The sequence below is a fragment of the Taudactylus pleione genome, unplaced genomic scaffold (assembly GCF_031769625.1).
Source record: "Taudactylus pleione unplaced genomic scaffold, aTauple2 ptg000086l, whole genome shotgun sequence".
NCBI lineage: Eukaryota > Metazoa > Chordata > Amphibia > Anura > Myobatrachidae > Taudactylus > Taudactylus pleione.
In genome coordinates, this window is record NW_028284488.1 from 6,291,625 (window position 1) to 6,316,561 (window position 24,937).

At 41.4% G+C, this 24,937-nt stretch overlaps 1 protein-coding gene across 1 annotated transcript in view; it reads right to left on the reverse strand.

Moving 5' to 3' along the window:
• COPG2 (coat protein complex I subunit gamma 2) overlaps positions 1 to 24,937 on the reverse strand; it is a 120,867-nt gene that overhangs the window by 16,029 nt on the left and 79,901 nt on the right. Inside the window, exons 15-20 of the mRNA XM_088468689.1 lie at positions 19,491 to 19,566; positions 5,659 to 5,762; positions 4,909 to 5,034; positions 2,960 to 3,025; positions 1,140 to 1,279; positions 841 to 1,012 (exon numbers count right to left, since the gene is read on the reverse strand). Of these exons, the coding sequence (XP_088324815.1) occupies positions 841 to 1,012; positions 1,140 to 1,279; positions 2,960 to 3,025; positions 4,909 to 5,034; positions 5,659 to 5,762; positions 19,491 to 19,566 (684 nt within the window). The remainder of the gene's footprint in view (positions 1 to 840; positions 1,013 to 1,139; positions 1,280 to 2,959; positions 3,026 to 4,908; positions 5,035 to 5,658; positions 5,763 to 19,490; positions 19,567 to 24,937) is intronic.

A 24,937-nucleotide genomic window follows, 5' to 3' on the forward strand; every position in this document is an offset into this window, starting at 1 on the left:
CGTATCAAATCCCTATAAATTAGAAGCTTGCGAGCAGGGCCCCTCCTTACCTTTTGTCTGTCTGTCATTGCCCAGCCTGCTTTTATTACAGCTTTGTTCTCAATTGTACAATTATCTATATGAATAATACCAATAGATATCCTACTGGGAAGTGAGCAGAGCGGTCGCATCCCAACATCAACATTAACTTGTATTGATTTGTCTACTAAAAAATTCACACTGCTACCTCTATTGACCTCCAATATAAGTACGTTTCCATATCTGAAGAAGCAAGCAGCGACTGCCGAAACAAGTATTATTGACGGAAATATAAATCTGGTACCTTTGCGTGTAGTTTCCTGCACATCTCAGTTTGAACTTAACATCAATAAATCGTGAATTACTACAGTATATTTCTTTAGAGTAGTCACAATTATTAAAGAAAAAACTGCATTACTAAGAGACCAGGTACCTGGACAAATTGGCTTTCTGGTTCACTTGTGCCCAAGGGATATTTCTATTTACCCCTCCGAGAGCCTTGCAGAGATCAGAACTGCGGCTTGAGAATGCCACCAGCGCTGTTATCCCACTACTGGGGAGCACTGAGCCTTGTGAACAAGGACTGAGGCATAATAGTATACAAAAATAAAACACAATAAAAAAAAAAATAATAAAATAAAGCAAAATAAATTTCCCACCGCAGGAAAACTCTTAAGGTATTATATTACAAAAAAAAAAATGGAGGTCTGGTAAAGGTGGAAGGGTCTAGATTACTAGTAAAGTCTGGGTAAACCGACTGTAAGAATGGTAAAAGGACTTCAATAACCTGCACACACCAGCATATGTTTGTAGTTCATGTACCTGCAGTTGACTCATCCTCCGGAAGCCTGACTAGAGTATAACATATCCCAGGCTGGTTGTAGGAAAGACTCTGTGCCGGGACATAATAGAGCACTTCATACCCTTCTGAAGGCTCGATCTGAACAATTACTTTCTCTAACAGCTGATCATTTAGTGTATTGGTGCAGTCAAACTGTAGAGCAAAAACAAGACCAGGTTATGTTTACCGCAGATTATAATACAAGTGTTCAGCTTTACATTTATTGGGACAGAAGCAATGGCTGTAAAATATTTATGTGGTAGAAAAACAGCAGGCTCACCTGAAATACAATATGATCTGTGAATGTATGCTTTACACAGCGTACAAAGTACTCTGTTTCTGCTTCTGTGAGCTGCACAGGTTCAGAAGACTTGAATAATGGTCCCAAGTTTTTGAATTCTGGAATAGCAGCAAGTTGTTCTGCAAACAGAAAAGTGGTAAGCAATTAAATAAATCTAGAGCTCATAAAGAAACAGGCCAACATAGCTGGAACTCTTAGTCAGCTGTGCTAGAGGCGATTACTGTTCAGATTAGATTGAGGGGTCAGTCACGCGGAATGGGATTGAAATGCTGGTGGCTCATTAGCCGCCGGTTCAAATCCAGACAGCAGCTGCCCGACAGGATGAAAATCCAGACAGAGGCAGGTAAGTATGCTAACCTCCCCTGTCCTCACCACCCTAACCCTCTCTTAGTGGTGCCTAACCCTTCCGGGGGGATGCCCTCCCCTAACCTCTCCATGGGGTGTCTAACCCTCCCTCCTAGGGGTGCCTAACCCTAACCACCCCCCAAAAAACTAACGCTAACCCCGCTAACTGCCCTAAACCTAACCCCCCTCCCCACGGCTAACAGGACAGGCTCCTCATTCGGGCACGTGTCGTCCTGGATTCTGGCAGGGTGATTATGATAGGTGTCGGTATTTCAACGCCTATCATAAATCCCTAGTCAGGATTCTGCTGTCAGGATTGTGACCGGCGGCCGCATAACTACATCCTCAGTCACACATATGCACTTAGAAAATGCATATTAATCTGTGCTTTATATTTGTTTTCCGATGTGGGTTTAGCATATTTTCTATGAACTTTTAATGCAATGGAGCTTCTACCAATACAATCTGGTAACAACCATTAATAAAAGCAAAATAGGTTGTACTGCATTCTTAAACTTTACACTTTATTTAAATTTTTAAATTCAATGGTGGGAAAGGGTTCCGGACTATAGGCAGACAGTAAAAAGGTTGACAATTTCTAGATTGACACCAGATGTTAGACAGTCAATAGGTTGACAGGGACAAAAGGTCGACACACTAGAGGTCAAAATGTAAGAAGGTCGACAGGTACAAATGGTTAACATGGTCAAAAGGTTGACAAAAAATGGTCGCCACAAAAATGGTCAACATGTTTTTTTTTTTTATTTAGGCACTTACCCTGACGGGTAGCATTAGGCACCAGGAGAGAGAGTTAGGCACTTACTGGAGGGTAAGAAGGGATGGTTGTCGTCAGGCACCTACCCTGGCTGTTAGGGTTAGGCACCAAGGGGAGGGTTAGGGTGAAGATTAGGGTTGTGTCGACCTTTTGTACCGGTCGGCATTCTTATACGTTGACGTTTAGTGTGTTGACCTTTTGTCCCTGTTAACCTATTGACTGTCTAACATCTGGTGTCTATCTAGACACGGTCAACCTTTTTACTGTCTATCTCTTAAACCACACCCGGTGGGAAAAGGGCCATAAGAAACTATTGAATCTAACATGTTAGTAGCTGCGATATATCTATCTACAGCTGAATCACCTCCTCTGTTCTGCAGTGATTTCTGAAACTCAAGTTATTTTGGAAGCTATACTGATTTCTGTTCTGTAAGTCAGTCGGCTCCTGATATACCCCATTCCAAACTGTATGAGAATACACATGTCTGCACTGTCATTTACTCCTAATTTGCATAGTTATCCAGGTTATAGGTAAGGACAATGTAAAAAAAATGAAGGCTGCAGGTCTACTTCAGGGTCCAGTCTTCAACCCGGGCACTGCAGAGTATCCCAGCTGGTTAGCAATATAAAGGAAAAAGAAAAGGGTTTGATAGAGTTGACTGGTTATTTTCTTGTTTACCTTGAAATATGTCTTGACGAGCAGGTACTGCTTTACCATGTTGCTTGCTAGCCACTGGAGCAAGATCTAATACAGACACAAAGGTAAACAGGTACGTCAAAGTAAAAGGATGTGATAACAGGCTAATATTTAGCATTACGGCACTCAGGTTGGGTACATTGGTCTTAATAGGGTAAACTGGATGTTCATAAACAGTCAAAAGTTGTGAAAATAAAAATAGTGGGATGCATTATATTTGTACTGGCTTTTATCATTGCTCAAAACATGGCTTACCAGTGGTATTTGAGTAAAGAACTGGTCTAAAAAATACTTAATGTATGTGGTTTGCAGCTCATAATATCACTGGCCTATTAAATTAAAGGCTAATTTTAGTCTGTTCATCCCCCCTCTCCAATAAAAAATAAACAACAACAAAAAATCCTCAATAAATATGTCACTTGGCTCCTGAATTGGAGGGTCCCCTGGAACTCACAACTTTTCAGCACATAATGTCTTTTTCAAATGTACAGCTGGGCTGTTGAAACCTCAGCCCCGTGAACTCCCTAATTGCATGGAAAAGGGCCACTGTCAATACCTCTGTTTAAACCAGGCAAGAGGAAAGCAATAGAGCTAATACCCTTCACTGGGCTATAAGAGGCATCATGGGACATGCCGAATATAGATATCGCTGGGGAATATGTGATATTTTGTATTTCCTAACAATAAATAAGAAGGAGCTGGGCTCATACAAATAAAATAAAAAAATAAATTAAAATCAAACTGATATGGAAGAAAAAAATCATAATGCTGTCAAGACATTTTGAATATCAAATTAATATTTAATGAAAAAAGTAATGAAAAAAGTAATATACATAGATAGAATCATACAATAAAGAACTATAATCCACAATATAAATTGTAATAATATAAATGTTATTATCACTTTAAAAATGAGCACGCTACAGAGTTCATCAGTGACCAATAAATTAATGAGCAGTGTCCATAAATTCAAAATCCGAACATGAAGTAATTAATATACAAGTAGTAGCCGCTTGAAAAGACTACTTGAGGAAGTCCCAAATCGAGGTATGCTGTAAATAGTAAACTGCCTCTTGAGAAGAATTCTTGTGGAAATAGAAGTCCCAAATAGTGTTGTGCTGTGCACCAGTGTTCAAATCTGGTTTAGTGAATTGGGTTAAAATGTATATTACCACACTAATCTCAGGCTGCTTGTCTTGGGACTTAGGGACTGATCAAGCATCCGGAGATTTGTCTGGCAATATACATTGTAACCAAACTCACTAGCATGGATTTGAACAATGGTCATTCATAAACTCTGCAACGTGCTAATTTGTATAGTGATATTAACATTTATATTATTACAATTTAGATTGTTGATATAGATCTATGCTATATGATTACATTAATGTATATTATATTTTTCATTACATATTCATTTTATATTCAACATGCTTTAAAAACAATCAGTTTTTATGCCATATCAGCTTGATTTGTATTTGTATGAGTGCAATACCATAGTATTTAAAGTTAAGGTTTTTGATTGTTGGTTATGGATTTATCACGAATAACGTTTGCAACTAGCATCTTATATATAAGGTAATTCATTAGAATTTGCAAAATGGTTTGCAATGAACAATACATTTTCAACTTAAAATTAGGGATGTGCAGGCTCGGATAGGTTCGAGTTTGCACGTTGAGTTCGGATTTTTCCCTCCAAAAAAACGGAACTCAGAAAGAGGCAAAACGTCATCTTGCATGGACGAACATCATCATTCCTGGACAAAAGTCCAGGAATGATGATGTTCGTCCATGCAAGATGACGTTTTGCCTCTTTCTGAGTTCCGTTTTTTTGGAGGGAAAAATCCGAACTCAACGTGCAAACTCGAACCTATCCGAGCCTGCACATCCCTACTTAAAATGTGTTCTATAAAACCAATGACTGCATTTACCTGCTTTCTGTTCCAAGAAAGGGACTGTGGATAAAGGAACAGATTTCAAGTCAAATGGTTTCTCTGATGGCTCCAGTGTGTACTGGTGCAAGGCCTTCTCCATTCCAAGCACAGATGCTGTCAGACCTGCAGAATTCCAAACAGTAGATTAGCACTAAAATTCAGAGCAGTGGGAAACAATGTGCTACTCCAAATGTATATATATTCCAATATATACAAAGACCATTTAAGCTCAACAATATATACTGTGATAATCTTGAGACTATAAATGATGATGGCAGCTCCTCTTTTTCTGGTTCCTACCAGCACAAGAGGCAAAATCACAAGAATCTTATAACAAAACGAAATGGGGGCTCCCATGGCATATGATCTTCTTAAACACAATGGTAATTATACCTAATGGATGCGTACAACATATAGAGGAAATTAGTTTTATCTGAGGTTCTCTACTCCACCTTTGGAATCCATTGTGAAAATTGCACTCCATCAAGCACAGGGCAGTTCAGATAAGCGCTATTGTTTTTAAATTCTGTAGGCATCTCTTTTATTTGTAAATAAATGATGTTATAAGGCTGATGCACTAGGGGTGTGTGCACGTTGGTGTCAAGTTCATTTCAGAAGTATGGGGAAATTGTATGAATAAGGACATTCATTAGAAATTTGAAGCAGAGAAATACTAGATCAGCCTCTGAGACCAGAAAGATCAGGCAAGATAAAAATAGATATTTGATATTGGTGTACAATACAAACCATTTAAAATGTAGGCAGCATTAAGGTTTAACTGTTTCTGCTTTAAAACATTGAAGTAAAACGTGGCTCTGTCCCGGACCTCGTCATCGCTGTCCATCATGCACCTGTGTAGCACATTGCAATGATAAGTAACTGTTCCATAACACTAAAAACACATGAATCTCTCACGCTCTCTCTATTATATATATAGATATATATACATACATATACACACATACTGTACATTTCAGTTTTTGTCAGCATTGATTTATTCCCATTAGTTGGCTTATTCTGCTTCCTCTTATTTTGTTCACACACATTAGTGAGTTTATAATATTGTAGCATTACTTTTATAGATTTCTCATATGTATTCCTTACATGTGTCCCTGTCATTTAAGTTACGCTTGTATATATTCACTATACACACAAGTGCTACATTACTGTTACATCAGGCAACTAGAATGCAGTGTATTTAATATCTGTAGCTACATTGTTTTTAACATCATCATTCTTTAGATTGGTGGTGGGTATGTCACTTTACTGATGCTGTTCAGTTACGGGGACGCGCCGTCTGGCTGGACACTTCCGGCATGTCTTACCGGAATTGAGTCGGATGCGGTTGTCTCGTGCTGCAAGTGACTGGCTGCTGCTTTACAGTGGGTGTTCTATAAAGGTAAGACTTTTTTGTATCGTGTCTTGTTCCTTGAAAAAGGGTTAATAAAGACCCGAAATGTCGGAATCACATTTGGCTTTGTGCATTAAATGTATTTCTGTTGCGGAGTCACGGAGTGCCACCCATACCTGCATGTGTATTTATCTTTTGGGGATTGGCACCCTGGCATCATAAGTATTGGGAGTGCCGATCATCGGATCTGTAGATATACATATACAGCTGTTGGGATGAGATCATCTGGGTTTGGTGCATAACTCCCCTGAGAATACATTGGATTGTATACGTTAAGTATGGGATGTTTTTTCCTACCAGTGTTCTATGAGATGGTTTTTCACCCTGGATTTGGACTATGTTATTAAATGTCTTTCGCTATTTAAATGGTGTGCTGGCTAAAGAGATATATATATAAATTATATATATATATATATATATATACACATACATATATATATATATATATATATATATATACATACACACACACACAATTTTCCTTGGTGCAATCTTCTTTTTGTATTATTGTGTGTATATATATATATATATATATATATATATATACACATACACATATACTCACTACCAGTCAAAAGTTTTAGAACACCCTCATTTTTCCAGTTTTTATTGAAGTTTAAGCAATTCAAGACCAGTCAATAACCAAAAATGGTACCAAGGTTTAGTGGTAAACTGATAGAGGTTAAAAATTAAATTTACCTTATAAATTATCAAAAACTGAAAAATAATATACTTTTCAGAGCTGTATAAAACAGTTATCAAAAAAGAAATGGATTTAGAAATTACAGTTCTTCTGCAGCAAGTGGAAGTAAATTACTGCAAACAATTCCTACAGGTGTCCCAATTCCTACAGGTACCCCCCCCCACTCCTTCCCCCCTCACACACCCTGACACATATGTATCTATATTTTATGGATACACAAAGAAAACCTTTGCCCTCATGGCATTGATACAAGATGATGCTGGAAACATTCCTTTTAGATGCTGATCCATGTTGACATCACTGCATCACATAGTTGCTATAGATCTGTCAGCTGCACATTCATGTTGTATATTTCCCATTCCTTTACATCCCGAAGGTGTTTTATTGGATTGAGTTCTGGTGACTGGGAACTCTTTGGAGTATACTGAGCACATTGTCATGTTCATAAAACCAAGTGAGATGATGTGTACTTTGCGACATGGCACGTTATCCAGCTTGGAGTAGCCATTAAAAGATGAGCAGACTGTGTCTTTAAAGGGATGAACATGGCTAGCAACAGTACTCAGATGGGCTGTGGCATTTAAATCACTTGCCTGGCGTGATTGCACTAAATGTGACCACAACAAGCTGGGCTTCCCCTGTCACACTGTATCAGAAACTCCCCCGGGCGGCTGCTGGAAGCTGATCTTCCGGCAGCCACTGGGCTTAGGAAACAGGGCCGGCCCCTCTGCTTCCTCCCCAGTTCCCTCCTCTCTCCCCAGCCACAGTGAACAGGCAACCACCAAGCCGCAGGAAGACAATCTTCTTGCAGCTCGACCTAGGCTCACAGTGCTCTAGTATGATATAAAGGTAAGACCTTGCGCTCCAGGATAAGCGATATACTGTTTTGGGGAGCTTCTCCGAGGGTGGAGATGTCCCTTCTCCTGAATAGTCTGTTAATAATGGTAGGATTGGAGCACTGCACCCTATACAGCAGCTGCCCAGACATTGTTGTGCCATTTAACCTCACTTGTGACACGGCATTATTATATCTGACACTGCATAGATCCATCGCATGCATTCAGTGCTCTATTAATATTGTTATTTGTATTCAGTAAGTGAACATTATTTCATCAGAGTATACCGTTCAGTTATTTGCATTTATGTCTCTATCATATCATTAGGAGACACCAGATCATTATATTAATACAATACATGTAACTGCTGTATAGGGTGCAGCGCTCCGATCCTACCATTATTCACAGTGCTCTAGGCAGATGCAACACTGACTCTCACTGTGATCAGTGATCATAACAGGATCGCTCACAGTCTGAGACGGAGGTCCCTGCTGCAGCCGCACCTCCCCAAGTGTCCCCCTCTTTCTCCCAGGCAGCTGCAGCAATGACAGGCAGAACACACACACCCTGCTGGCTAGCTGCTCTTCTTGCAGGAATGTGAAGTCCTACAAGTAGTTTTGCACAATAAGAAAAAAAAAACCTTTGTATTAACACAGACATTATATTTGTTTTATTGTCAAATTATGTAAATAGCTTTATAAATTTGATGAAATATACATTTATTGAGAAATGTACATATTTGTTAATAAAAAATAATATGTAATCCCATTTAAATAGCTATTACTTAATTTGATTAAAAAAAGCAACAATTTTGGGGTAATTTTTGGAAAAAATATTAGTCAGTTAAGTGGTTAAATAATGCTCATTTGGTATTAAAGGGCCTAATGAGTAGCAGAAAGCATTTCCAAAACTATTACACCACCAGCCTGAGCCACTGAGATAGGATAGATCCATGGATCCATCCTATGACAAACTCTGACCATACCATCCCAGAAATTGAGATTCGTCAGGCCAGACAACATTTTTTTCCAGTCTACTTGTGTCAGTTTTGCTTAGCCTTTGCCAAGAACAGGAAAATGAAGCTGCAGAGGGCAAACAGAAATGGAACCCAGCGTTGGGATGGATTAGAGAAGCAGAAGACAAGGACTGACTTGCTGTGCATTCAGAGATACTCGTCTTTATAGCACTGTTGTAACATGAATGACTTACTGTTGCTTTCCAATAAGCTTGGACCTGTCTTTGCTATTCTCCTCTGAATTGAAGTACTGGGTGCAAGGAGGGGGTTAGGAGAAGGCAGTACTGAGCACAGTATTTACCTCCTTCCTGCTGGTAGCCTAGCATGAGCTGCAGCCTCAGCTTGTCCTTAAGCACCAGGGTGTAGAGCTTCCAGCTCCCTCCTGGTCTGGGCAGTGTCCACCTCCGGCTTTCTGTGTGCAGAGAGCTGGCTCAAGGACGAATTGTAGTAGCAATTACAATTAAAGCACTGATTGGGCTGTAACAATGATGCACACACCGGGTTTCACAGATAGTTAACACTCTATCCGGATTCCATAGATAGTTCACATTCTATCTGGACAAAATACATCCAATTGTGGTAGCTCCACCCCTATAATAATTTTAAGGTGATCTTGAATACTTAAATATTGAACAGTCCGTAGTAAAAAATCTCACTACTTAGCTCAAAATCTGGTTATACATCCACAAGTTATAATACCATCTCAGCACATGTAACAAATGTAGTACAGCAGAGAGTATTTATTGCTGAAACACATCTCCGTATATAAAGTCATACCTCTGTGAACAATGATAATTCATTATATGAGAGGTGAATGTTTAAAACCGTCAGCAAGAATACAGCATGATATGGTATAAAAAGTACTCTTAATGCTGGATAACCGCTCTTAGATTGCTAGAAGATAGATGTAATATAGTACTTTAAAGATCTTACAGCAAGACAATCTTAACCAAATATGGCATGAATACTTTTGGGAAAAAGGCCCTTATTTGCTGGAATGGATCCCAATACAAATGCTGAGTACATGGATTATTAATTCAAAACAGAATAATTATCAACCAGTATATATATTGATTTGAGCATAGCAAACAACAATATGTTCAATTTAAAATGTAGCAAACACTGAGCTGTCAGAAGACATATAATTGTGTCCTCCAGAGATGTTGCAAGATTCTTACAATTAGATACAATAAAGCAAGTTCCCACGCCTGTATCAGGAAAATGCAACAGTGTCATGAAAATTATTTCCACTGTCCAAATGTGAAAGAAACTGAAAATAATAGTATTTGATTCTGAAAGCTGTTATAATAGTTATGTATATGCGTGAAGAAAATAAAACTATAGTGCTTGTCAGATAAAGAACCTATTGTATCAGTTGGAGGCAATGATATATACTATATCATATACTTAGCTTGACACGATCACCAAAAATGCTGCTTATCAGTATAATCTCAGCAGGCGGGGGTCTGTGTGTGTACCGCGGCGAGGGTCAGGTCGGAGTGGTAAGAGCAGCGGGAGAGTTCTTCCACGCTGCTGTACAGGATGGTGCCTGGCCGCTCCGTCTGCTAGCCTCGCTCGCATGCAGCGGTTGCTGTCATGATGACGTACGTTTCGCTCTTAGAGTAGCTTGGTCACATGTGACCATTAAGAGTACTTTTTATACCATATCATGCTGTATTCTTGCTGACGGTTTTAAACATTCACCTCTCATATAATGAATTATCATTGTTCACAGAGGTATGACTTTATATACGGAGATGTGTTTCAGCAATAAATACTCTCTGCTGTACTACATTTGTTACATGTGCTGAGATGGTATTATAACTTGTGGATGTATAACCAGATTTTGAGCTAAGTAGTGAGATTTTTTACTACGGACTGTTCAATATTTAAGTATTCAAGATCACCTTAAAATTATTATAGGGGTGGAGCTACCACAATTGGATGTATTTTGTCCAGATAGAATGTGAACTATCTATGGAATCCGGATAGAGTGTTAACTATCTGTGAAACCCGGTGTGTGCATCATTGTTACAGCCCAATCAGTGCTTTAATTGTAATTGCTACTACAATTCGCTATGAGAGATGGTAACTCTATACGCAATATATGATTGTTACTTATATGTGTTTGATGTCTGTTTTGTGCGTATACATCTTTTATCTTTAAATTCATTAAAAGTAAAATTTTAATTATTTTTTCATAGTAGTGCCCCCAAAAGGAGTCTTCTTTTTTTCTCTCTCTGTGTTCTCAATACTGTGTTTTGCTGACTCTGGGGAGCACCACCGCTTTAATAGAAACATGACCTGTGGCTCTGAAATTGTTTTAAAAGTTGGTTCTGGCAATTAATACATTTACCTTTCTTTGATTTGATTAGTCAAATTAGGGTAGTAGATAATAATCCTGTGCGACCTCAACCTGCTTGTGCTATACTAGCTGGCTCAAGGAGTCAGGGATGGAGCGCAGGCAGTTGGAGGATCCCGGCACCAACATCATGATGGGGGCAACAGCGCTGATGCTGCAGCCGGGAGAGTCATAGGGTGGCTGGCAGGAAAGGGGTGCAGAGCCCAAGGAGGAGAATGCAGAGGTGCTGCTAAAAAGCTGCTGGATTCAAATAGCAGAAAGGCACACTGGCGGCAGGGAGGGAGGGAGACACTGCAGGCAGCATGACAATTGGCTGGGGAGAAACTGAAGGCAGCATGGCAATTGGATGGGGAGACACTGCAAGCGGTGATTGGCTGCGACGCGGGCACCCAGCACAATGCACGCAGCTAGATCATAGCGTGTCCTGTGGGACGGACCCACTCATTTACTAAAAGTGGGTCCTGCCTCCATGTATAATCTGGTCGCCAGGCAGCAATATCTGGTCGCCATGGCGACCTGGCCCCCGGGATTTGTCGAGCCCTGCTCTAGTATGCTATGTATGAAAGTCCCAGGAGATAGGGAGTTTCTGAGATTCAAACTGTCCTGTTGGCACCAACAATCAATCACTCACTAAGATCGCATTTTTCCCCATTCTGATGTTTGGTCTTAACAACAAAGGAACCTCTAACTTCTAGTCTGATCCTGATTCAGAGGTGGTCGCAATGATTATGTCGGACACAACAGAGCCATTTTTTGCCAATGCTCATGCGTCAAACACAGAGCTCACGTGGTGTTTGATTGCCGCCGGTGGACACAGTGAGATTTCATTTGCAAAGTGAGTGACAGGTTGTGATCATGTGGGGGAGGTAGCGGCTACAAAAACACAGATATGTCACTGTCGTTTTTCCGGGCATCTCCTAGTCAGCCACTATGAATTTGTTCACAGTTGGACTGGCTCCGGCATCTCAGTTGACACGGACATTCTGATATACCATAGGGCAGCCACTAGAAATTCGTTCACAGTTGGACTGGCCCTGGCATCTTAGTTGAGACTGACATTCTGAGACACCACAGGGTTGCTCAGAAGTTCGATGGCGAAACCAATGTTTCGACTTTTGTATGCAAGCGGCGGATCTGAGACGCCGGCGGTGGATGTCTCTGTACACAAGACATCGGCTGAGTCATTAACATATGCAGATGCAACTGCGTCCACCTCTGATTCAGGCCTAAAGTGGCCAAGTACTGTATATACACAGACACCTATAAATCTTTCACACTCTCTCTCATTATATATAGGCAAGCTCAACATTCTATAATCTTTAAAAAGAAAGAGGGCAACTCTTTCCTTATCCATACTCACTCTCTCATCAACTCTATTTATGGCATACAAAGCTCATAGTGGTTAGTATGGAGCACAATCAATTTAATAATAATTCAGTCTTCCATATTCATAAGTTTAAGGGACATTAAATACAACTAAGAATGGATTCAGTAAGAAAAAGCACAAACTGCCCAATACACTTGTAAAAGATTGTAATCATGGTGTTGCAGGAGTATTTGTGACACCATGAAATCACGAATGATGAAGTAGGAGGTACTGTCACCCCTCAAATTAGGCATATAGAAAAATCTAGGTAATGAAAAGGAATGTTGGGAGCATATTAACCTACAGATGTTTGTGTGTTTCCCAAGAAGACAAAGAACACACAAATTGCAGAAAAACTATCAAATGCAAGGTCAGTGCAGTACACTGAAGTATTTTCAACAGCTGGACATCCTAACGATAGGTACAGTATAACCAAGAAATTATTTCCAGAATAATCTATTTCCCTCATGGTCCTATAATTCCCTGAAATACAAATTTACAGGTGGAGAAAAGGAGAGTTATGGTAAAACTTACCTTGGTTAACACTCTCTTTCTTCGAAGTCCATAGGGTCTACAGGGAGACCGGACACCAACAGCAAAACTTTTCAATCCCAGGATGCTCCGATCCTTCACCCTATACCCCACCTACAGCCTGAGGGCACTTCAGTTTGTTAACAAGCCCAAGGCAGGAGCAGGATAGGAGTGAAAGAAGATTGGTATACTTAGGAATCTCACTCTCACACACAGAAGGAAATAAGTGACCATTAGAAGAAAACCCAGCGTCACAGCGGGTGCCCTGTGGATCCTATGGACTTCGAAGAAAGAGTTAACCAAGGTAAATTTTACCATAACTCTCCTTTTCTTCTTCAGGGTCCATAGGGCTCCACAGGGAGATATTGGGGATGTCCCAAAGCAGTTCTTCAAGGGCAGGAACACTCCTGAGCTGGTAGGAGAACCCTACGCCCGAAGGAAGCATCCTGAGAGGCATATGTACCAAAGGCATAAAACCTAAGAAAGGTGTGGACAGAAGACCAGGTGGCCGCCATGCACAACTGTTCAGCTGAGGCGCCACGCCGGGCTGCCCACGAGGGACCCACAGAGCGAGTAGAATGAGTAGAGACTGTAGTCGGCACCGGAAGGCCCGTCTGTAAGCCTCTGAGATAGTCATGCGAATCCATGTGGCCAGAGTCTGTTTGCTAGCTGGCCATCCCTTCTTGTGGAATCCATATAGGGCAAAGAGGGAGTACGATTCCGAATGGAAGCAGTATGGTCCACGTAGATCTTTAGAGCACAGACCACATCCAAAGAGGCCTCACCTGCCGAGAGGTCTGGTGAATTAAAGTCCGAAACCACAATTTCCTCATTCAGGGGGAAGCGAGAAACCACCTTGGGAAGGAAGCCTGGGCGTGTTAGAAGTATAGCCCTGTCCTGATGGAATATCAAAAAGGGAGTGCGACATAAAAGCGGCCCTAAATCAGATACCCTACGGGCAGATGCTATAGCCAGAAGAAACAGAGGGCCCAATTCAGACCCGGACGCTAACCTGCGATCACTCGCTATGGGCGATTTTCGCCCGTTTGCACATGCATCTCAGTGCGCGTGCACGAACCAGTAACTGCTATCGGGAATCGTGTGCTCGTAGCAAAAAGACTGAGCGCCACTATGAGTGACAGATAGTGCCGTTTGTGGGTGGTAACAGGGGAAGGTGCTTGTGAACGGGAGAGTGGTGCTGCGAACGCAGTCATCTCTGGGCGTCAAAACTGAGTTTTAAGGGTGTGCATAATTAGCATGGAAGCGTCATTGTATACGTCACTTGGTTGTATTTCAGCCTGCAGTGAACACAGTGCTTGCGGTGGGGTAGGGTCTAACTCAAGCGCTACACGCAGCTCTGATGGTTCTCGATGGTTCTGATTAATCATACACTTCCTGAAATGACGTGTGCATAGATGGCGTCCTTACACCAGACAGCGTGATCGCAGAATTTGCATACCCGGCCCCTTTTGAATGCGAGCGATCACGGCTTAGCGCCAGGGTCTGAATCGACCCCAGAGTCTTCGCAGTGAGCCATTTGACATCCGATTCCAGGGGTTCAAATGAAGGCTCTTGAAGTGCTTGGAGCACCACTGACAAATCCCATGGAGCCACAGGAGGGACAAAGGGAGGTTGTATTCGTAGAACACCCTGTATGAAGGCGCAATTCTGTGCTAAAACCAGATAGACAAAGCAGAGACCTGCACTTTCAGAGATGCTAGGCGGAGGCCTACTGTAGATCCAATCCAGCTTGAAAGAAAGGCAAGAATTCTAGAAACCTTAAAGACCTGAGGGTCATAGTTTGTTGGAGCACAACATTGGAAATAGGTATGCCATATTCTATGGTAAACCCTGGCTGAGGCTGGTTTACGGGCTTTTAGCATGGTCTGGACCACAGAGCTGGAGAAAACTTTAGCCGTTAGGAGGGATCTCTCAAGAGCCAAGGCGTTAAAGACAGACAGGCTAGGTCTGGATGTAGACATGGACCCTGAGACAACAGGTCTACTCGTAGAGGAAGCTGAAGAGGAACATCTATGGAGAGTCTTTGAAGACCAGAGTACCAGTGATGACTGCGCCAGGCTGGAGCTATTAACATAAAACTGTACCTCCCTCCTGTCTGAATTTTCGAAGCACTTAAGGAAGCATGGATATTGGAGGGAAGACATATGTTAAATGGAAGTTCCATTTCACCAACAATGCGTCTATGAAGGCCGCGTCGGGGTCCTTTGTTCTGGCTCCATATATTCGAAGGTTGTTGTTGTGTCTGGAGGTCATGAGATCCACCTCCGGAAGACCCTATTTGTCCACTAGAGGCTGAAAGACTTCTGGAGATAGAGACCATTCTCCTGCATGCATGTCGTGATGGCTGAGGAAATCCGCCTCCCAATTGAGAATCCCTGGGATGAACACTACGGAGATGGCTGGGAGATTGCGTTCGGCCAAGGTGAGAATGCAGGACACTTCTGTCATTGCTGAATGACTTTGAGTGCCCCCTTGGTGATTGAGGTAGGCCACAGCCGTGATATTGTCGGACTGTACTGTTTACTGGCCTGTTTTTCAGAATATTCTGAGCCAGAGTGAGTGCTCTGTAGATGGTTTGAAGTTCCAGGATGTTGATTGGCAACACTGCCTCAACTGGGGACCATCGGCCCTGGAAGGAGTGCTGGCCGGTTGCTGTGCCCCACCCTCGGAGGCTTTCCCTGGTTGAAACCTCTGGGGGGGAGGCTCATCGTCTGGAATTTGAGCAGATGGGGTAGCCTGTTCCACCTGGAGAGGATCAGGTGTTGGAGGGGCCTGGAGTGAAACGGGGTGAACTCCACCATGTCGAAGGTGGACACCATTGATCCCAAGGCCTGCATTGCAGAGTTAATCAACATTCTGCGATTGTGAAGCAGCCTGCGTAGTCTGTGCTGTAGTGCTGAAATCTTGTCCGCAGTTAGGAAGATTCTCTGAACTTGAGAGTCCAGGAGAGGTCCTAAATGTACCATCCTTTGAGAGGGTGTCAGGGAATTTTCCAGTTGATCAGCCAACCATGCATTTGTAAAAAGGCAATGGTTACCTGCAGATGGCTGTGAAGAGTCTCTGGGGAGCCTGCCAACAGCAAGAGATCGTCTAAGTACGGGAGCAGTCTGATCCCTTGACAATGAAGAGAGGCCGCCATAACTGCCATGATCTTGGTAAAGACCCGAGGGACCGTTGAGAGGCCAAACGGCAGAGCCTGGAATTGGTAATGTTGCTGCAGTGTAGCAAACCGGAGATATTGTTGATGAGAAGGCGCTATAGGTACATGTAGTTAAGGGGCCTGAATGTCTATGGATACCATAAAATCTCCAGGCTCCATAGCTAAGATAATATATCGGAGGGTTTACGTTCAGAGACTTGAGGTTGAGGATAGGCCAATGAGACCCATTGGGCTTCAGAACTAAAAAAAAAAGGGTAGAATAATAGGCCTTGCCCCATTGTGTGGAGGCGACCCGAATTATTACTCCTGATTTCAGTAAGGACTGAATGGCTTTTTGGAACAGGAGGGTCTTAGTTGACTCCATAGGAGGTCCTGTGCAAAAAAACTGTTGGAGGGGGGGGGGGGGGATCGCCTCAGGAAGGTGAAGGCATATTCGTGGGAGACCAATTCTCTCACCCAGGCATGTGACGTGGTTTGGTGCCAAACCTGGGCGAAAGAAGTTGGCCTCCCACCCTTGGAGCCCCCAGGGACAGGCCCACCCCGTCAGGTTGCGGGTTTGTCCTCAGACTTGGCAGGTGGACGTCTAGTAGCCAAGGCTTGTTTTTACCCTAGGCTTGGAGGCCTTGGCTGATGTTTGTTGCTGTAGAAACGACTGACCTTTGGCTTTGCCTTGAGGGTAAAAGGACTGAAAGGATGACATCCGTGGCTTTGAATTATATGCAGAGGGCAGGAACGCTGTCTTGTTAGTCGCCAAAGTAGTCAAAATTTTATCCAATTCTGGACCAAATAGGATGTCTCCTGCATAAGACAGAGACTCTAGAGCTCGTTTTGATTCTGAATCTACTTTCCAGGAACGTAGCCAAAGACTACGGCGGGCCACTACCGAAGTGGCAGATATCCTTGAGGCCAGGAGAGCAGTATCCACAGTCGCTTCACCCAAGTAGGAGGCTGCATCTCTAGTGTGAGATATGTAGAATAGCCTTTCCCTTGAAGCATCAGGGAGAAAAGTCTCTTCAAGGGCCTCTGCCCAACTCTCAATGGCTTTTGCCACCCAAGCCGTAGCCCTAGCAGGACGAGTAATAGCTCCTGTAAGAGAGTGTATAGATTTATGACAAGCTTCTATAAGTCTATCTGTGGTCTGCTTCAAGAAGGTTGCAGTATATATGGGCAAGGTGGCATTTTAAACCAGACGTGTTACATGAGAATCCACCTTTGGGGGAAACTCCCATTTAGTACAATCAGTACCTGGAAGCGGGTAAAAGGAACTGCACCGTTTTGGAATTTGAAACCTTTTACCAGGCATATTTCAAGCTTCACTCATGTGATCAGATAGCTGGTCAGAGTGAGGGAACTCTGGTAAAACAACATTTTGTCACTTAAAAAGTGCATGTTTTTTCTTAAGAGCGGGTTCATCCACTTCTATTTTTAGAATAGTTTTAACAGCTCTCACAAGAGCAGGTATATTTAGTTTGGAGAGTGGCTCCTCTTCTCCTGAGATGGAGTCAGAGTGAGAAAGATCTGCGTCTTCTGCCTCACCAGATGATATCTCAGAATCAGATAACTGTGTGGATTGGGAAGATATCATAGTACGTTTAATAGGCTTAGTAGGTAAAGGCTCTTCTTTTTGCAGCATTAGCTGAAAAACCGTAGAGACTTTAGCCAAACTCTGTATTGAGGTAGACAGTACGTCTACCCATGGGGGAGGCAAAGGATTTGTAGGGGGTACCTGCTATGACCATCCCATAGGGGGAGCTACCACGGGGACTGCTATTTGGTCCACAAGTGTTGCCAGCATTTGTGAAAAGGCAGCCCAGGGTGGGTCCTGAGGGAGACACACCGGGGCTGATGAACCTGGGGCTGTGTAACAATTAATATAGAGACCATCCTGAATGAGGTCCTCTGTGGCTAAGCTCGCAGAGCAGGACTAACAAGTTATGAGAGTAGGAGGCGCAGCATCAGGCTGCTTGTTATTCTTTCCTCTGCCAGACATAGAATAATAGAATACACAGACTGATACAGTGCATTGAACACATTGCAGTATGTGTATTATTGCACAATGTAGTGTGCAACTGCGGTATATATGGCACAGTGTAGTGTGCAACCGCACTATGTAGTACTATGAACCCCCAAATACCTTAGTATGTCAGGGTATAGTAGAAAAAAAAGGGACAGGTATAATCTGACAGTATAGAAAATAGAGGTTAGTGCTAGCACAAGTCACATACAAACGCAGAAAAAAACATTACATACCTGCAATGGACACTAAAATCAACTGCACAGACCACAGTGGCCGGTAGGATATAGCGCTGTATAACCTGGCCCATGGGAGAAATATACAGGGAGACTAGACCTAGTGTTTCACGGAGACCTGCTTGCCTAAAATGGCTGCCCTGCATTTCTGAGGGGGCGGAGGGTGAGGGAGGAGCAGCTCAGGGAACATCAAGACCGCAGTGGAATGGCGCCCTGAACTGGGGGAGGGGCTGCAGGGAGGGCGCCTTATCCCCTGGCTGAAGTTAACCACTGGATCCCCTGGCCTTTACAATATGCCTCTGCGCCAGTATCGTTATGCCCTGGTGGTCTAGTGGAGTAGTGGGCGAGCCAGTGTCCACATCAGCGTCTCTGGTCTGTCTCCTGAGACCGGAGGCAAGACTACACTAAGACACGGGGTTCCGCCTTACCTGTCCCCTGGATTCCGGGCTGCAGTCTGGGGTCCGGGGAGCCTGCTAGCTAGTCCCCCTCGGAGCCCCAAGCACAGGGTTGGTGTCACAGCACCGCGGAGAGGTGATGAGGCGGCAGCACAGATGCCTGGAGGACAGTCTGGTGCTGCTCGCCCGTTTGGTAAAAAAATAAAAAGTAAATTAAATCATAAAATTAAAGCTTGGGCTACTTAATGCAGCCTCTCTGTTATAATGGTGGTCCAGCTGCTGACGGACACCACCGAAACTGAAGCGCCCTCAGGCTGTGGGCGGGCTATAGGGGAAGGACCAGTGCATCCTGGGATTGAAAAGTTTTGCTGTTGGTGCCCGGTCCTCCAGGTCCCACCTACACCCCAATGTCTCCCTGTGGAGCCCTATGGACCCTGAAGAAGAAATGTACATTATAAAATTAAATTATAGTTTTAAGGATCATTCCATTGACTTCAAAATGAAGTATGCATTTTCAATAATTTCTTACCTTTGTAGGAGAACCAATACGCTGGGAAGGAGACATTCATTTTGAGCTCCAAATTTGGCCAAAGCGCTAACAGCAGCTGCAAAACACAAAGACTATTTTCACATTTTGTGAAAAAAAAAAAAAAAGTATACCAAAAATACTATTATTGAGTGGTGTTTCGCTGAACCTGCAGTGCGAATATGACGCACATTTAAAGAAAAAGTTGTTACACTACACCGTTTATTGCAGCTCACTTGTGCCAGGCATCTTGTGCGGCATGACGTATTGAGACTAGTTGTATGAGGACATATCTGTACCATGGGGACATCACAATGCTGCCTAGGTGATCAAAATTTGTTTAATATAACACCTCAGCGCATCAAGAGTAAAGCTGCCAACAGTGGAGACACTAGGGTACCTAAACCCCTCAACATGGAAAGATAGGGATGTTGAGACTAACCTTGCGAAGAATGAAATGAGATGGATTTTTTATTTGAAAACATTAGTTCCTGATGGATTGAACAAAGATTTTGAGTTGAAGTGGTTCATTTAATAGGCATCTTTTTAACTAATTTTTACATTTTAATTAATCCATTAATTTTTTATTAACGTTTTTAATATATATATTATATATATTTTATATGTTTGCATAAAGGAATGTTCATATTCGCACCTTATTTTGTGCCCCCATTTCTACTTAAGAATGTATTTTAAAAATCCATAATCCTTGTATCTTTATCTATTTATTTATGTGGACCATATGAATGATGGTGAAGGTTTCCGGGCAATTTTTTAACAGCAACACCTCTCACTATGGTAACAAGAATGACAACTTCCGGTTTGGAGGAGAAAAAACAGATGTTTACATAAAGACAGCCCCATGAGTAATATGGAGGAGACTATGTAAAGGAGAGAAAGATCGGAGGCATCCCACAGAGGGGGACCTAGGAGGAGAACAAGGGGAAGTGAAAAGGAATGAGATATATAGAAAGAAGAAAAGAAGAAGATAGAAGGAAGGGGAAAAAAAATAAAAAAATTTATTTTTTTTGTGCACTTTGGATGGGAGCCGTGAACCGGAAGTCACGGGATGCGTCACTTCCGGTTTCGTCATTTTTGGATCCAGGAGGAACTAATTTACTTTCTGGGTTAGGGGTATATAAGAGAGGTATGGACAAAGACTCTGCATCCTTCTGAAGAAGAGCCAGGAGGGCTCGAAATGCGTTAAGGACGGCAGAGTCAATTTACTGAGGAGAAGCACCCTAGACCCCCAGTACCAGTTATCGTTGGTTAGTCACTGCTTGACTTGGTCCGGACGGTCAGCATTGCACCCACAACGCAGTTATACATCTTGGATCTGGTACGCAGGGCTCATGGGCCCCTCTTTATAAAGACATTATTATACCATGCCCAATAGGCATTTGTTTGGCTTTATTTAGCCTTTTTAAGATTGATTTATATGTTTGTGTGTTTTAATAAAGTCACCTGATCTTTTCAATATTACACTATTGTGCTTATCTCTCTTTTTACATATTGGGAACTCCCTGGTACATCGTCCCAAGAGAGAACAGGATAGGAAAGTAGCCTATTCATTTTTCGAATTGATTGGCTTAGTTTAGCGCCACACGGTGGTCACACATGTTATTACTATTGTCACTTATTTTGGTTTAGGGGTTTAAGGTACCCTAGTGTCTCCACTGTTGGCAGCTTTACTCTTGATGCGCTGAGGTGTTGTATTAAACAAATTTTGATCACCTATCCAAACTTACCTTATAAATACGTACACTTTAGCTGCATCATGTATGCCCATTTCTCAGAGAGAAGAAAAACTGTACAATCCGCATTTTATTTAAATTTTGATGAAGTTGAGATGACGGACGATGATGTTCAAACAGCTATGGCCACCATGAGTAAAAGCTTATTAAAGGAAAATAAACTCTGGTGGGAAATAGCGGCGCTGGAGAAATACCAGGCAGAACAAATAATTCCTAAAGGTTTACGAATTACCAAAACTCCGTCATTTGATGATTTATCAGAAACTTTTCAAAAGGAATGGAACAAAATTTTACAAACTTGTTCATTTTCATTGATGGAGTTAATTTTGAAAGAAAGGCGGGAAGAACTGAAAACCCTCAATGAAAGAATAGAGATTCTTCAAACCTTGATTCATCTGTTTGAGGAATCTGCAGAATATATAGGATTGGAGAAAAAAATAGAAGAGAAGATAGAGAAAGATACAAGGAAACTTGTAAATAAAAAATGGAAGAAGTTTCAAAGAGACTTTGATTTCCTGAAAAAGGGAAGAACAGAGAGGAAGAAGAAAAAGAAGACCATGAATCAGGAACAACAGAGTCCGGGGGAACCCCAGCACGCCTTAGAGAGAAAAGACCGGTGATGAAGAAGACACTACCTTATCACAAAGAATTTAATTATAGGGACGAATTAAGAACATCAAGAGATCACTGGAGACCACAGAGAACAACGAATGCATCCTATAGATATCCATCGAATACTTATCAGGAAAGACAATACAAGCCCAGATGTGATTTTGATACATGGAAGACCCCCAAAAGATATGACAGGAGAACATTTACTGATAACCGTCCAAGGTTTGAGGATAAGAACAGGTATGGACTATTGAATGATCAGGAACCAACCATTCTACATCTCCTTTTTTAAGGGTGGGGCAAAGAAGAAAAGGAAGGTTTTGAAGGTTGGGGAGAATGTAAAAACGAAAAGAGGAAAAAGAGGGGGGGCCAAAGAGAAAAAGAAAGAGAAAAAAATAAAAAATAAAAAAAAAGAAAACGAACGAATAAGAGGGTTAATGACATGATTGTTGAAGAACAACCTTGTAGAATTTTTAATTTAAGTTCCAGAACTCTTACAAAAATTGAAGAGAAAGTTTTACAGAAGGGACTTAAATTTGCGCCTACATGTAAAATGGACCCATTTGAAGCATATGTAGATGTGCAAAAATTAATTCGGAAGATAACTCTAAAAAAATTCTTTCTCAGCAAAGAGCTCAATGCAGAAGGTATCCCCTCAGTACCGCCAACGAAATTCAAGAAGAAATCATCTTTTTATCCGCTACACATTAAAGGAAACTTCATTGAAAGCTTTACCAAACTTATTCTGGATGATATAGACAGTATTAATGATAAAAAATACATCCGGAAATGGAATCTGAGTAAGAAAGAAAGAGAAGCGATCAAGACTCTACAGAAAGAAAAATCGATAGTTATAAAACCATCGGATAAGGGCGGGAGTATCGTTATTATGAATAAGAATGAATATGAAAATGAAATATACCGACAACTTAATACAGCGACCTATACCAAACTTAAATCAGACCCCACGAATAAAATTAAGAATCTTTTTTCCAAATTTTTAGAAGAAAGTGAAGGTAAAACTATGATAACTAAAGATGAGAAGAACTTTTTAGACACTACTAGCCCTCTAGTACCTACCATTTATGTATTACCCAAAATACATAAAAACCAAACCAAACCCCCGGGACGACCAATAATTGCAAGCACTGGGAGTCTAACAAGTAAATTATCAGAGTTTATAGATTTTCACTTGCAACCGATTGTAAAGACCACAAAATCATATTTAAGAGATACCATGGACACGCTTACAAAGATTAAAGATATCAAGTGGGATGAAGATATGTTCATGATATCTGTGGACATTACTTCTCTGTATACGATAATCGATCATCAGGAGGGGATAACAGCGACCAGATGGCATTTAGAGAAGACAGAAATGACCCAAGAACGTATTGATTTCATTGTGGAAGGGATCAAGTTCATTTTAAATAATAATTATTTCTTTTTTAATGGCGATTATTATTTGCAACGTGTAGGTACCGCAACGGGTACCAAGTTCGCCCCTAGTTACGCGAATTTATTCTTGGCAAAATGGGAAGAGGATTATATTTGGAGTAGCAGATACTGGGGGACGAACTTGGTACAATGGCACAGATATATAGACGAGGGGTACACTTGAAGATTTGGAAATTTCTGTGTGGATCTGAATTCCAATGGATTGAATTTAAAATTCACTTTTAATGTGGATAAATTTACATGTCATTTTTTGGATCTGAGCTTGTATATAGAGAATAATTGTCTTCAAACCAAATGTTTTAAAAAACCAACAGATACTAACAGTTTTATCAATCGTGATAGTGAACATCTTGATAGATGGCTTAAAGGGGTACCTAAAAGCCAGTTCATTTGGGTCAAAAGAAACTGCAGTAACCTGAAGGTGTGTGAGGAACAAATGGATGAGATGGAGAATACTTTTTTAGCAAGAGGATATGAAAAAGGTCAAATCGAACAGACAAAACAGGTGGTGAAAAATATGGATAGAAACCTTTTTTTAAAACCAAAGATGGACGTACACCGAAATAAAAATAGTGAATGGTCGTTCATTACGAAATATGGAAGTCATTACAAAGAAATGGAACGAGTTTTTAAACGCCATTGGCACATTTTGAAAAAAGACCCGATTTTAAAAGATGAACTTCCAGAGAAACCATGTTTTATTTACCGTAGAGTGGACAATTTAAAGAGTAAATTGGTCCGAAGTGCACTTGATTGTTCAACCAATAACCCAGTACGCACCAAGGGGTTTCATCGCTGTGGTACCTGTAGTATGTGTATTAATGTCCCTAAATCTTGCTCAAAAATTATTTGGTGGAATGTGTATGTGGATTACATTATATTGGACGCACTTCAAGGGCCTTAAAAACACGCATGGGGGAACATGTACGCAATGTTAAAAAAGGAATGGAAACACATTCCCTATCGGAGCATTTTAAGAAGTTGCATAACTACTCTCCAAGGAATATTGTGAATTTCATGGGGATACAACACATTAAATCAACATGGAAAGATAGGGATGTTGAGACTAACCTTGCGAAGAATGAAATGAGATGGATTTTTAATTTGAAAACATTAGTTCCTGATGGATTGAACAAAGATTTTGAGTTGAAGTGGTTCATTTAATAGGCAGCTTTTTAACTAATTTTTACATTTTAATTAATCCATTAATTTATTATTAACGTTTTTAATATATATATTATATATATTTTATATGTTTGCATAAAGGAATGTTCGTATTCGCACCTTATTTTGTGCCCCCATTTCTACTTAAGAATGTATTTTAAAAATCCATAATCCTTGTATCTTTATCTATTTATTTATGTGGACCATATGAATGATGGTGAAGGTTTCCGGGGAATTTTTTAACAGCAACACCTCTCACTATGGTAACAAGAATGACAACTTCTGGTTTGGAGGAGAAAAAACAGATGTTTACATAAAGACAGCCCCATGAGTAATAAGGAGACTATGTAAAGGAGAGAAAGATCGGAGGCATCCCACAGAGGGGGACCTAGGAGGAGAACAAGGGGAAGTGAAAAGGAATGAGATATATAGAAAGAAGAAAAGAAGAAGAAAGAAGGGGAA